Source organism: Schistocerca serialis, chromosome 9 (genome assembly GCF_023864345.2).
Source record: "Schistocerca serialis cubense isolate TAMUIC-IGC-003099 chromosome 9, iqSchSeri2.2, whole genome shotgun sequence".
Taxonomy (NCBI): domain Eukaryota; kingdom Metazoa; phylum Arthropoda; class Insecta; order Orthoptera; family Acrididae; genus Schistocerca; species Schistocerca serialis.
The window spans coordinates 140,205,252-140,219,707 of record NC_064646.1 but is presented as its reverse complement, the minus strand read 5'-3'; the positions used below and the strand labels follow the sequence as shown (position 1 = coordinate 140,219,707).

At 47.2% G+C, this 14,456-nt stretch overlaps 1 protein-coding gene across 1 annotated transcript in view; it reads left to right on the top strand.

Moving 5' to 3' along the window:
* LOC126419423 (probable G-protein coupled receptor Mth-like 3) overlaps positions 1–14,456 on the top strand; it is a 274,477-nt gene that overhangs the window by 219,976 nt on the left and 40,045 nt on the right. The window contains exon 9 of the mRNA XM_050086611.1: positions 347–509. Within this exon, the coding sequence (XP_049942568.1) occupies positions 347–509 (163 nt within the window). The remainder of the gene's footprint in view (positions 1–346; positions 510–14,456) is intronic.

Genomic DNA, 14,456 nt, shown 5'->3' with positions numbered 1-14,456 from the left:
AAAATAGTGAAGGATCGCATATCCATCCGTACTTTTCTGTTTATATTGCCGCCCAAAGACGACGAATTACATTATTTAGAAAATTCCACCGTCGCTATGCGACGCCTCATTATACATTAATCATTATTTACAAACAAGTATTTGCCTTCTGGCTGAAAGTATTAACTACTCGTATTTGCTGTTTTAATGAAGTCAAAAATAGCGAATATCTCACCGTGCCTAGCTGACGTGACGTCACGAACAAGCGCCGAGGCCTTCCTTTGAGTCGGTGTTGGTATGGCTCTTGCGAATCTACAGCAAATCTTATTCTTTATAATACGGTATGCTACGGCCGTTGTGGTTGCAGGGAAGCCGGCGACGCTGCTGTACTTCTACGGACCGATGGCGCTGCTGCTGGTGTCCAACCTGTGCCTGTTCGTGTACACGGCGGGCCGCATCTACGTGGCACAGCGCGGCTCCGACATCCTGCGAAAGCCGGGCAGCCAGCGACACCACGGGGGCAGCAAGAGGCGCCAGCAGCAGGAGCAGCAGAAGGAACTGGGGCCGGAGCAGGCGCGCAGGGAGCAGCGCAAGGACCGCGGGAGGTGAGGCGCCGCCGTCGTGGTCCCAGACCAGTTCTGTCGGGGACAAAGCGGGCGACGCTGCTGGTCACGGGAAAACTTCAGTATACACTACTGGCCATTAAAATTGCTACACCAATAATAAATGCAGGTGATAAACGGGTATTCATTGGACAAATATACTAGAACTGACATGTGATTACATTTTCACGCAATTTGGGTGCATAGATCCTAGGAAATCACTACCCAGAACAACCACCTCTGGCCGTAATAATGGCCTTCATACGCCTGGTCATTGAGTCAAACAGAGTTCGGATGGCGTGTACAGGTACAGCTGCCCATGCAGCTTCAACACGATACCACAGTTCATCAAGAGTAGTGACTGGCGTATTGTGACGAGCCAGTTGCTCCGCCACCATTGACCAGACGTTTTCAATTGGTGAGAGATGTGGAGAATGTGCTGGCCACGGCAGCAGTCGAACATTTTCTGTATCCAAAAAGGCCCGTACAGGACCTGCAATATGCGGTCATGCATTATCCTGCAGAAATGTAGGGTTTCGCAGGGATCGAATGAAGGGTAGAGCCACGGGTCGTAACACATCTGAAATGTAAGTGCCGTCAATGCGAACAAGAGGTGAGCGAGACGTGTAACCAATGGCACCGCATGCCCTCACGCCGGGTGATACGCCAGTATGGCGATGACGAATACACGCTTCCAACGTGCGCTCACCGCGATGTCGCCAATCACCGATGCGACCATCGTGCTGCTGTAAACAGAACCTCGATTCATCCGAAAAAATGACGTTTTGCCATTCGTGCACCCAGGTTCGTCGTTGAGTACACCATCGCAGGCACTCCTGTCTGAGATACAGCGTCAAGGGTAACCGCAGCCATGGTCTCCGAGCTGATAGTCCATGCTGCTGCAAACGTCGTCGAACTGTTCGTGCAGATGGTTGTTGTCTTGCAAACGTCCCCATCTGTTGACTCAGAGATCGAGACGTGGCTGCACGATACGTTACAGCCATGCGGATAAGATGCCTGTCATCTCGAGTGCTAGTGATACGAGGCCGTTGGAATCCAGCACGGCGCTCTGTATTGCACTCCTGAACTCACCGATTTCATATTCTGCTGACAGTCATTGGATCTCGACCAACGCGAGCAGCAATGTCACGATACGATAAACCGCAATGGCGACAGGCTACAATCCGACCTTCATCAAAGTCGGAAATGTGATGGTACGCATTTCTCCTCCATACACGAGGCATCACAACAACGTTTCACCAGGCAACGCCGGTCAACTGCTGTTTGTGTATGAGGAATCGGCTGGAAACTTTCCTCATGTCAGCACGTTGTAGGTGTCGCCACCGGCGCCAACCTTGTGTGAATGCTCTGAAAAGCTAATCATTTGCTTATCACAGCATCTTCTTCCTGTCGGTTAAATTTCGCGTCTGTAGCACGTCAACTTCGTGGTGTAGCAATTTTAATGGCCAGTAGTGTATTTCTGAGCTGTGTGGCGAGGTCGATACCGGTGAACTGGAGCGCCATCTTTGGGTATCTGGGAACTAGCGATCTCTGGCGAAGAACAGTGGAGTGGGCAGTCAGGCAGAGGCTTGTCAGGGGTCGCACAGAGGATGACGCATGAGACAGAACGTAGTCGTTTTTGGGTTAGTGTGACCAGATTTCCCAGTACGCTCATGTTCCAGCAGAAGGCTGTGTGTAGTGGCGCTGTTGGTATAGAGCAGGGACGGCCAAGATTTTGATTCGTGTGCCGTACGCGGGCACGAGTGACAAAGCGCGCAGTCTGGCTGCACTTTTCCCCTACTGACGTGCTACGCTGTCTGAGCGTGAGGAGGGGATAGAGGAGAAAACTGCGTGCATGCCAGACTTTAATGGCAGTGCTGTTGCACTGCGTGTGACTTGGTTTTATATTTCACATTCCTCAACAACACAACTCACAAACAAAGTACACTCCTGGCAATGGAAAAAAGAACACATTGACACCGGTGTGTCAGACCCACCATACTTGCTCCGGACACTGCGAGAGGGCTGTACAAGCAATGATCACACGCACGGCAAGCGGACACACCAGGAACCGCGGTGTTGGCCGTCGAATGGCGCTAGCTGCGCAGCATTTGTGCACCACCGCCGTCAGTGTCAGCCAGTTTGCCGTGGCATACGGAGCTCCATCGCAGTCTTTAACACTGGTAGCATGCCGCGACAGCGTGGACGTGAACCGTATGTGCAGTTGACGGACTTTGAGCGAGGGCGTATAGTGGGCATGCGGGAGGCCGGGTGGACGTACCGCCGAATTGCTCAACACGTGGGGCGTGAGGTCTCCACAGTACATCGATGTTGTCGCCAGTGGTCGGCGGAAGGTGCACGTGCCTGTCGACCTGGGACCGGACCGCAGCGACGCACGGATGCACGCCAAGACCGTAGGATCCTACGTAGTGCCGTAGGGGACCGCACCGCCACTTCCCAGCAAATTAGGGACACTGTTGCTCCTGGGGTATCGGCGAGGACCATTCGCAACCGTCTCCATGAAGCTGGGCTACGGTCCCGCACACCGTTAGGCCGTCTTCCGCTCACGCCCCAACATCGTGCAGCCCGCCTCCAGTGGTGTCGCGACAGGCGTGAATGGAGGGACGAATGGAGACGTGTCGTCTTCAGCGATGAGAGTCGCTTCTGCCTTGGTGCCAATGATGGTCGTATGCGTGATTGGCGCCGTGCAGGTGAGCGCCACAATCAGGACTGCATACGACCGAGGCACACAGGGCCAACATCCGGCATCATGGTGTGGGGAGCGATCTCCTACACTGGCCGTACACCACTGGTGATCGTCGAGGGGACACTGAATAGTGCACGGTACATCCAAACCGTCATCGAACCCATCGTTCTACCATTCCTAGACCGGCAAGGGAACTTGCTGTTCCAACAGGACAATGCACGTCCGCATGTATCCCGTGCCACCCAACGTGCTCTAGAAGGTGTAAGTCAACTACCCTGGCCAGCAAGATCTCCGGATCTGTCCCCCATTGAGCATGTTTGGGACTGGATGAAGCGTCGTCTCACGCGGTCTGCACGTCCAGCACGAACGCTGGTCCAACTGAGGCGCCAGGTGGAAATGGCATGGCAAGCCGTTCCACAGGACTACATCCAGCATCTCTACGATCGTCTCCATGGGAGAATAGCAGCCTGCATTGCTGCGAAAGGTGGATATACACTGTACTAGTGCCGACATTGTGCAAGCTCTGTTGCCTGTGTCTATGTGCCTGTGGTTCTGTCAGTGTGATCATGTGATGTATCTGACTCCAGGAATGTGTCAATAAAGTTTCCCCTTCCTGGGACAATGAATTCACGGTGTTCTTATTTCAATTTCCAGGAGTGTATATCGCGCTGTTAAGATTGTTCTGAGTCCTTCCATTACATCGTTAATTGATTCTTTCATATTTGCCGTTATGCTGCCTACGTTTCTGTTGAGATTCCCCTCTGGCTTCGTGTCTGGTCTTATCGATCTTCGAGTCGTTGCTTCCTGTTATCCTTGCGTAAGGGAATAAGATCATTAAGGCGTGAGGGAGGGGGGGGCGGGGATGGCCGGTTGGTTGTTGGTTGCCTAGCGGTGACGAGTCGGTCGGTCGCCTTTTAAAATTCCTTTGAAGCCAGGGAGCTTAAGGAACTTGACTTTCTTTGTGAGAATTTATGCGTTCTACAACGCAATTTTCTTTTTAAATGCATCCCTAGCAAATCAGAAAGAAGTTACCTAACAATATCTTACGGTAAGCAGTGTGGAGAGTTGGCTGTTGTTCCGTGAAGCCGCGTAGTCTATCTCGGCGGTGAGAGACGAGTGGGACGAGTTGTCGGGACGAGGCTGTAAGCTCTTGCTGTGAACACCCGGGGGCCACGGCTGTACTTCCGAGTCACTACTTGGTGGGAGCGGCAACGGATGTCTTTAAATTTTCCGTCTGGAGGCGGGAATGATGGACAAGTAACTCGCCTAACGTGAGGAGTGGTATTTCGCCGCCGTGGGTGCAGAGAAGACGAGGGCTGCGGTGACAGAGCGCGTGGCTGCGTGACTGTGCCCAGTTGGGTACGCTGGCGACGTGGACACGGTCGGGTGTGAGGAACCTTTGCATCGGAGTTCACCTGCTGTTTCTCTGATAAACTGCGAGTTAAGTTGGTTAAAGGTTTAGATGCTAACTGAAGAATTTTGGTTTGTGCAACCAGCGTCTTTTCTGCCTTGTGGCCTCCTGCGTTCGGGGTTCCTGTCCCTGTCGCCGGCGTATTTATAGACAGCGATCTTTTTCACTTCTTATTAGTACTACCCGGTAGGAAGGGTATTTCTGGGCAGGGATCATTGTTTTAGATTACATTTTTTCTGCCTTGTGGCCTCCTGCGTTCGGGTGTCCTGTCCCTGTCGCCGGTGTAATTATAGACAGTGATCTTTTCACTTCTTATTGATACTGCCTGGGAGGAAGTGTATTTTTGGGCAGTGGTTCCTGATTTGATTCCTCCTCCTCCCCTGGCCTCGCGGGAGGTCGATGTGATTGCTGAATGTGAGGCGTTGTGGGTCTGTTAGTCCGCTTCTAGCCTGAGCGTCCTTCGGGAGACAATTGTGGCCGCCCTTACACCCGGTCGGTTAATTATTTCTATCCCAGTACATTTTGGTGGCAGGACATGGCATTACAGTCGTTTAGTTATTGTAAAATGTTAAATGGTTGTATTTTACTCTGATTGTTTTTGGCCACTTCTTAAAAAAGTTAAGTTTGCCTTTCATAGGTGTTTTTTTTTTTTAATTACGTGGCTTTAAAATTGTTAGTTACTGTAAAAGGTGACTGACTGTATCTTTACTTTGATTGTTTTAATTTACTTGGCATCCTTTGAAAATGCTAGTTCTGCCTCCCTGTTAGCGAGCCTTGTAATTTAACATCTTGTGCCAAAATTTAAAAGAAGTGGCTCCCTATATATGCGGTAGCGAAATTGTATGCAAATTGGTGATTTTCTTTCATTACTTGCAAAGTTTTAATTTTGTTATTAAATGCTTTATCAAAGTCTGTTTTAAGTAAAATGGCTTGGCTATTAACGGTAAAGTAAAGTTTTTGATTTCACTACTTGGAAAATTTTGATTTGTTATCAAATGTTTTATCAAAACCGGTTTTAAGTAAAATGGCTTGGCCGTTAACTGTAAAGTGAATTGTTTTGAAAAGGCACTCATGTCTGCTAGCTTTTTGGATCTGTTCCTGGTCAAGTGATAAAAAAAATGACTTTTAATGGTTGAAATAATAAATAAATTGTAAATTGCAACTCGACAGTAACCAACTAATTTTGGCCCCGTTTCCCAACTGGGGGTTTTCCTTGATTAATCGTAACACCCGTTTGACCACGAAATTATGGTTTATTTAGTTTCATAATCGAGAAAGGGTTTTTCACGCAAATATGTTCGTAGAAATATTGTAGCACTTTTGCAACCTCATTACAGGGAAAGGAAAATCTACCTGAAACAAGCAATGTAGACGTTCTAGACAGCTATAATTTAAAAAAATTGTCATTAAAACTGGAATTAACTTGCAGGTCAGTCAGTTACATCTGCACATGCATAGGTGCTCTTTCAGCTGAAATGCCAAACGATCTCGACAACACTTTGAAAACAGATGTAAATCTTTATAAAACTATCCGTGTAATTCTTTGAAGGCCACAATGAGTGCTTCAAACTGCACGTTTCCTTTGAAGCCAGTGAGCTTAAGGAACTTGACTTTCTTTGTGAGAATTTATGCCTTCTACAACGCAATTTTCTTTTTAAATGTATCTCTAGCAAATCAGAAAGACGTTACCTAACAATATCTTACGGTAGGCAGTGTGCGGCCAAGTCCACTTAAAATGCGAAGTCTGCAAACCAGTCCAGATATTCTAATTTTCGTTTCTTCACTCTTTTTTCCTTCATAAATTCAACATCAGCAAGTTTTAAAACGAAAAATCGTTCTAGGCATGCCCCCTGAATTAGCCAATGCACTTTGCAGTACTATATGAAGTCTCCATACTCTTGGTTCAGTTCCACTGAAACCTGTTGCAACAGACATTGGGATATTATGCATACCACCAGTTTCTTCAAGTGATCCAAGCCTGAAAATTTAGCACAAAGTGCTTCTTAATGTACAGAACAATAAATCCCGTCAGTCGAGCATTGTATCTTTTTGCTCTTCCATTGTTCAACTCAATCTTTAAATTTGTTTCTGCATGGTATTGTAATGAAGTTTCATAGCAAATATGCTGTACCCGTCGCTTGTGCGAACAGAGAATTACCATCCCCCTCCACTGTCATTGCCATTCATAGTAAATGCTTGTGACGGTAGATCGCTAGAATGCCTCTCTTTGTGCAAATAGCCTCTGGACCTGTGAGTGTCCTTCATATCACGAACAAACAGCGTAGGGTAAATAGCGCTGACACGACGATTCTCCACAACTCAGAGGCTATGCCTACCGAAAAATGCCGCACCGAAATTCTAAATGAAAAATGGCGCTGCTCCAGGTACCTCCGAGAAGGAGGGAGGAAAGCCAAGTGACAGGCTGGGCCTTGGCCCACACGTGGCTGATACGCGGCCCGCACACTATGCACGCGTGAAATTTGCCACGCTGTCTGCAGTCCTGTTATAGAGCTCTCCGCCAGTTATTGCGGTTTACCAGCCACTTGATGGGTAGTGTGAGTGTACATTAGCCTGGCTTGTCTGCATGCATGATCGAAGATCTGCCACTTTCTTTCTAAAGATGAACATCCTTTGGTATTTCTATGACACACATTCCGGCCAGTGACTCTTGTATGTGCTGCTCCGGTTTAGTGATTATTGCCTGCTTGGTGCTCAGCTCTCCGCCGTCAGTTTTGCAGCCCTGCTTTGGTAAAGCCGACACTACTGGACATTAAAATTGCTACACCACGAAGATGACGTGCTACAGACGCGAAATTTAACCGACAGGAAGAAGATGCTGTGATATGCAGATGATTAGCTTTTCAGAGCATTCACACAAGGTTGGCGCCGGTGGCGACACCTACAACGTGCTGACATGAGGAAAGTTTCCAACCGATTTCTCATACACAAACAGCAGTTGACCGGCGTTGCCTGGGGAAACGTTGTTGTGATGCCTCGTGTAAGGAGGAGAAATGCGTACCATCACGTTTCCTGCTTTGATAAAGGTCGGATTGTAGCCTATCGCCATTGCGGTTTACCGTATCGCGACATGCTGCTCGCGTTGGTCGAGATCCAATGACTGACAGCAGAATATTGAATCGGTGGGTTCAGGAGGGTAATACGGAACGCCGTGCTGGGTCCCAACGGCGTCGTATCACTAGCAGTCGAGGTGACATGCATCTTATCCGCATGGCTGTAACGGATCGTGCAGCCACGTCTCGATCCCTGAGTCAACAGATGGGGACGTTTGCAAGACAACAACCATCTGCACGAACAGTTCGACGACGTTTGCAGCAGCATGGGCTATCAGCTCGGAGACCATGGCTGCGGTTACTCCTGACGCTGCATCACAGACAGGAGCGTCTGCGATGGTGTACTCAACGACGAACCTGGCTGCAAGAAAGGCAAAACGTAATTTTTTCGGATGATACCAGGTTCTGTTTTCAGCATCATGAAGGTCGCATCCGTGTTTGGTGACGTCGCGGTGAACGCACATTGGAAGCATGTATTCGTCATCGCCATACTGGCGTATCACCCGGCGTGATGGTATGGGGTGCCATTGGTTAGACGTCTCGGTCTCCTCTTGTTCGCATCGACGGCACTTTGAACAGTGGACGTTACATTTCAGATGTGTTACGACCCGTGGCTCTACCCTTCATTCGATTCCTGCGAAACCCTACGTTTCAGCAGGATAATGCACGACCGCATGTTGCGGGTCCTGTACGGGCCTTTCTGGATACAGAAAATGTTCAACCGCTGCCCTGGTCAGCACGTTATCCAGATATCTCACCAACTGAAAACGTCTAGTTAATGGTGGCGCAGCAACTGGCTCGTCACAATACGCCAGTCACTACCCTTGATGTACTGTGGTATCGTGTTGAAGCTGCATGGGCAGCTGTTCCTGTACACGCCATCCAAGCTCTGTTTGACTCAATGCACAGGCGTATCAAGGCCGTTATTACGGCCAGAGGTGGTTGTTCTGGGTACTGATTTATCAGGATCTATGCACCCAAATTGCGTGAAAATGCAGTCACATGTCAGTTCTAGTATAATATATTTGTCCAATGAAGACCCGTTTATCACTGCATTTCTTCTTTGTGTAGCAATTTTAATGGCCAGTAGTATAAAAAGGCAAATATCTCAGGGAGAGTATTTTAGGTTAAGTCTTTCAGTGTTGTTCTTACTTAATTCTTTTAGAGGGTCTTGAGAGCTGTATATGTTGTTTTACACTGAAGACCCAAAGAAACTGGTATACCTGCATTATTGTGTAGGGCCCCCGCGAGCCCGCAGAAGTGCCGTAACTCGACGTGGCATGGACTCGACTGACGTCATTAGTAGTGCTGGAGGGAACTGACACCATGAGTCCTGCAGGGATGCCCATATATCCGTAAGAGTACGACCGGGTGGAGATCTCTTCTGAACAGCAAGTTGCAATGCATGCTAGATATGCTCAATAATGTTCGTGTCCGGGGAGTTTGGTAGCCAGAAGAGTGTTGCTGGAGCCACTCTGTAGCAATTCTGGACGTGTGTGGTGTCTCATTCTCCTGCTGGAATTGCCCAAGTCCGTCGGAATGCACAATAGACATGAACTGATCCAGGTGGTCAGACAGGATGCTTACGTATGTGTCACCTGTCAGAGTCGTATCTAGACATATCAGGGGTCCCATATCACTCCAACTGCACACGCCCCACACCATTACAGAGCCTCCACCAGCTCGAACAGTCCCCTGCCGATATGCAGGGTCCACGGATTCATGAGGTTGTCTCCATATCCGTACACGTCCATTCTTAATACAATCTGAAACGAGACTCGTCCGACTAGGCAACATGTTTCCACTTATCAACAGTCCAATGTCGTTGGTGACGGGCCCAGCCGAGGCGATGAATGTTTCGCACGCTGACACTTGTTGATGGCCCAGCATTGAAATCTGATGCAGTTTGCAGAAGGCTTGCACTTCTGTCACGTTAAACGATTCTGTTTAGTAGTTGTTGGTCCCGTTCTTGCAGGATCGCTTTCCGGCCGCAGCGACGTCGGAGCTTTGATGTTTTCCTGGTTTCCTGATATTCACGGTACACTCGTGAAATGGTAGTAGGGAAAATCCCCACTTCATCGCCATGTCGGAGATGCTGTGTCCCATCGCTCGTGCACCAACTATAGCAGCACGTCGAAACTCACTTAAATCTTGATAACTTGCCATTAAAACAACAGTAACCAATCTAACAAATCCACCAGACACTTGTTGTCTTATACAGGCGTTGCCAACCGCAGCGTTTGTCTGTTTACATATCTCTGTATTTGAATACGCATGTGTATACCAGCTTGTTTGGCGCTTCAGTGTATTTTAACTGTTCAGCTCTCGTTTATCAAGAAAGGAGTTTCTCATGGTAGTCGTAACAATTACTGTGTGGAAGCATTAGTGATTTGTAATTCTTGTCAGGTTTCAGTTAATAATTGCCTGAGTAATCCTTCTGACGAACTGAAGTGCTTGTTACTTGTTGGCGTGTTTAAATCAAATTGTCTGTTCATTTGTTCATGGGTAACATAACCGGTAGTACATGCGTCGCATCTTGAAAAGGTACTTTCTATTGTTTGGCACGCTTGATTAATATCAAGTTCTTTTTAAGGTAATGCTTGTGCTTTGATGCTGTTAAAAGCCGGCCGAGGTGGCCGAGCGGTTCTAGGCACTTCATTCCGGATCCGCGCGACTGCTACGGTCGCAGGTTCAAATCCTGCCTCGGGCTCGGATGTGTGTGATGTCCTTAGGTTAGTTAGGTTTACTTAGTTCTAAGTTCTAGGGGACTGATGACCTCAGATGTTGAATCCCATAGTGCTCAGAGCCATTTGTACCATTTTTTTGCTGTTAAATTGCTCGTTCCAACTTCTGCTCAAGACTTGAGTATAGTGTTTTGACAAGGGCAATAAACTATTGTTTTATCCCTGCTTTATTTAAGAGAAGTTTTATGTATGTTGTAGTTGAGCCAGTGTTAATTTCATATCTTGCTATCGCGGATAGGGTGCCCGAGATCCGTTGTAGGATTGCACCTATCTCCTTTGGCACTCGAGCCCTTTGCAATATTGTTAATGGGTCTGAAGAATGCCTGACGTCAACAGAAAGACAAGAGAGAGCCTTCCTAAATGAGTGTAGTAGGTTCCGATCACAACATTCCTTAAAAATTGTCTACTTGCCGCACAGGGCACTTTACATAGAACAGGAAAAACAAAACAAGCTCCAGACAAGCAGACAAAACCCAAATTTGCCTGAAAGTAACTCCTGAGGCCCCAACAGCTAAAATAATGTTCTATACAGGTAAGTAGTGCAAGGTTATCAGCAAATTTAAGATGATTTATTTTCAGTACGAATGCTAAGAATAGTTACGATGACATGGAGTATCACTGCCCGACTCCTTTTTCAGTTACGAATTTCTCACTGTCCTGACAAAGCTTAATGGAAGCTGTAACCTTGATGTATACATTCTTTAGTATACTAACATAGGTCGCTTTAGTTCCTCTTCCATCAAGAACTGTTCATACACATTTCATTGAAACTGAGTGAAAACTTCCTCATAATATGTGAATTCCAGGCAAAGTGCTAATTCACACACATTTCCCGTTCTGTAATGTTGCTGAGACCTGTCAATGGTTCACTGCACTACATCCACTTCTAAGGAAAGCTCAATCCTCTGCATGATTCAGATTAAATTTTTCTCCTGTGCAGTTGGCAGTAATTTTAGTGAATTTCCCGTACATTACGTGGAAGAGTCTGAAAAATCAATAGTTTTTCAGCAATAGAACAGTTAAATCGCTGTTCCAGTTCGAACAGGGCCCATCAGAGATGTTTACGTCACGCTGAAGCTATGCAGAGACACAATTCGCACTCTCCAGATTGACCAGATTCAGAACAAAAAACTTGCTGACGGAAACTTTCGGACCAGATTTATGATTCAAATGTTCAAATGAGTGTGAATTTCTAAAGGACCAAACTGCTTAGGTCCTCGAGCCCTAGACTTACACACTACTTAAACTAACTTCAACTAACTTATGTTAAGAACAGCACGCACACCCATGCCCGAGGGAGAACTCAAAACTCCGGCGGGAGGGGCCGAGCAGACCGTGACATGCCGCCTCTAACCGCGCGGCCACTCCGCGGGGCATTTGTAATTCAATTAGGGTTTACTAATATATAGAACACAACACATAGTTCTTAACGGAATGAAATCTACTCACCAAAAGTAGCTTCGCTTGACCCGCCGCCCCCCCCCCTCCCCACCCCAAATCGTCATTTTAGTTTAGAGTTCGTGTAAATGATGTTGCGATAAACGTCGAAGCCTCCGTTAGGAAGATCCAAGTCGATGTTGTTGACTGTAAGACGGCTGGAAAGCCAAGAGGCAGTCAAGAATGCAGGAACATCTGCAGAGAATCGACAGCTGGTGTAGGGACTGGCAGTTGCCCCTATTGTAAATATGCAGGAAACTGATGTAAGCACTAACAATCTTAAAACACTTACAAGACTCTGCATGGTTAGAAAAGACGCGGTTGAACATGAAGAACAAAAAGTGTGCTCTCCTTACTGCGTAGCCTGATTAGTAGGGTACAGGGGCTCTGAACGCAATTTGTAATATCAAATTGAATAGAAAATTAATTAAATTGTTCAATGAATCACCTCCACAAACACGCCCACCCCCACCCGCATACCTGGATGACGTCATGTGTTCTCCTCAACCATGTGGGTCCCCCTCCCCGCCCCCTATCCCTCCCCACCCCTCCCTCACCGACCCTATTGATCGGAACTTCTAATTTTGGAGGGAATTTCGAGTTTTGGTAAGAATTATGAAGTTTCGTAGAATTTCAAATTTTGGTGGGATTTTCCGTGTCCCAGGACTGTGCTGACTTCTCACTCCACCCTACCCCTCCTGGGAACTGGCGGCTAATCAAAATTGGTGGTTCCTTTTCTGGGACTCAAAACCTGGTCCTTCTGGACAGAAAACCCAAGTGCACCTTCCAATATGTGCAAACTACCCAGATTCAGGTGAGGTAGATTACGTTAGTGTACTTTATTTATTTTGGTTGGGAAACTCAAGTAAAGATCGATTCTAATTACATAATTAATAATAAATATCGGTCCTAATTACACCACAAATGCCTAAAATTGCAATACTGCTCAAAAATTGGATATGCCATGCAACAAGTGTTATTCTGCTGGGAAAAAATTTCGCAATACTACTTGAAACTAGCGGCAGACACGCTCAAGCTTTACCCTTCACCTACAAGCCGGCGGGAAAAGAGGCTGGAGAAGGAGGCTCTATATTTTTTTGGTGGGAAATATGTTTAACTGACGAGATGTTAGTGTTGGACAGAGACGAGTTTACTAAATGTATTACATGTAAGCATACAGCTGAGGACGGTATCTATCACTGTTCGACATTAGACTTCGTCACAGACGCAGCCCAGGTAATCGAAGCCAAAACACTGATATAAAATTCTTCTCTGCTCTAATTACATATCGTAATTGTCGTGAAAAATCACGCTTAATTTCCATGTTACAGCTCATTTTAGTTTCGTCAGTATGTACTGCACTTCCTCGATTCTCCGCCAGTTGGCCCAATTGAAGGAAGGTAATGTTGACTTCGGTGCTTGTGTTGACATGCGACTCATTGCTCTACAGTACTAGCATCAAGCACATCAGTACGTAGCATCAACAGGTTAGTGTTCATCACGAACGTGGTTTTGCAGTCAGTGCAATATTTACAAATGCGGAGTTGGCAGATGCCCATTTTATGTATGGATTAGCACGGGGCAATAGCCGTGGCGCGGTACGTTTGTATCGAGACAGGTTTCCAGAACGAAGGTGTCCCGACAGGAAGACGTTCGAAGCAATTGATCGGCGTCTTAGGGAGCACGGAACATTCCAGCCTATGACTCGCGACTGGGTAAGATCTAGAACGACGAGGACACCTGCAATGGACGAGGCAATTCTTCGTGCAGTTGACGATAACCCTAATGTCAGCGTCAGAGAAGTTGCTGCTGTACAAGGTAACGTTGACCACGTCACTGTATGGAGAGTGCTACGGGAGAACCAGTTGTTTCCGTACCATGTACAGCGTGTGCAGACACTATTAGCAGCTGATTGGCCTCCACGGGTACACTTCTGCGAATGGTTCATCCAACAATGTGTCAATCCTCATTTCAATGCAAATGTTCTGTTTACGGATGAGGCTTCATTCCAGCGTGATCAAATATAAATTTTCTCAGTCAACATGTGTGGACTGACGAGAATCCGTACGCAATTGTGCAATCACGTCATCGACACAGATTTTCTGTGAACGTTTGGTCAGGCATTGTTGGTGATGTCTGGATTTGGCCCCATGTTCTTCCACCTACGCTCAATGGAGTACGTTATCATGATTTCATACGGGATACTCTACTTGTGCTGCTAGAACATGTGCCTTTACAAGTACGACACAACATGTGGTTCATGCACGATGGAGCTCCTCCACATTTCAGTCGAAGTGTTCGTACGCTTCTCAACAACAGATTCGGTGACCGATGGATTGGTAGAGGCGGACCAATTCCATGGCCTCCACGCTCTCCTGACCTCAACCCTCTTGACTTTCATTTATGGGGGCATTTGAAAGCTCTTGTCTACGCAACCCCGGTACCAAATGTAGAGACTCTTCGTGCTTGTATTGTGGACGGCTGTGATACAATACGCCATTCTCC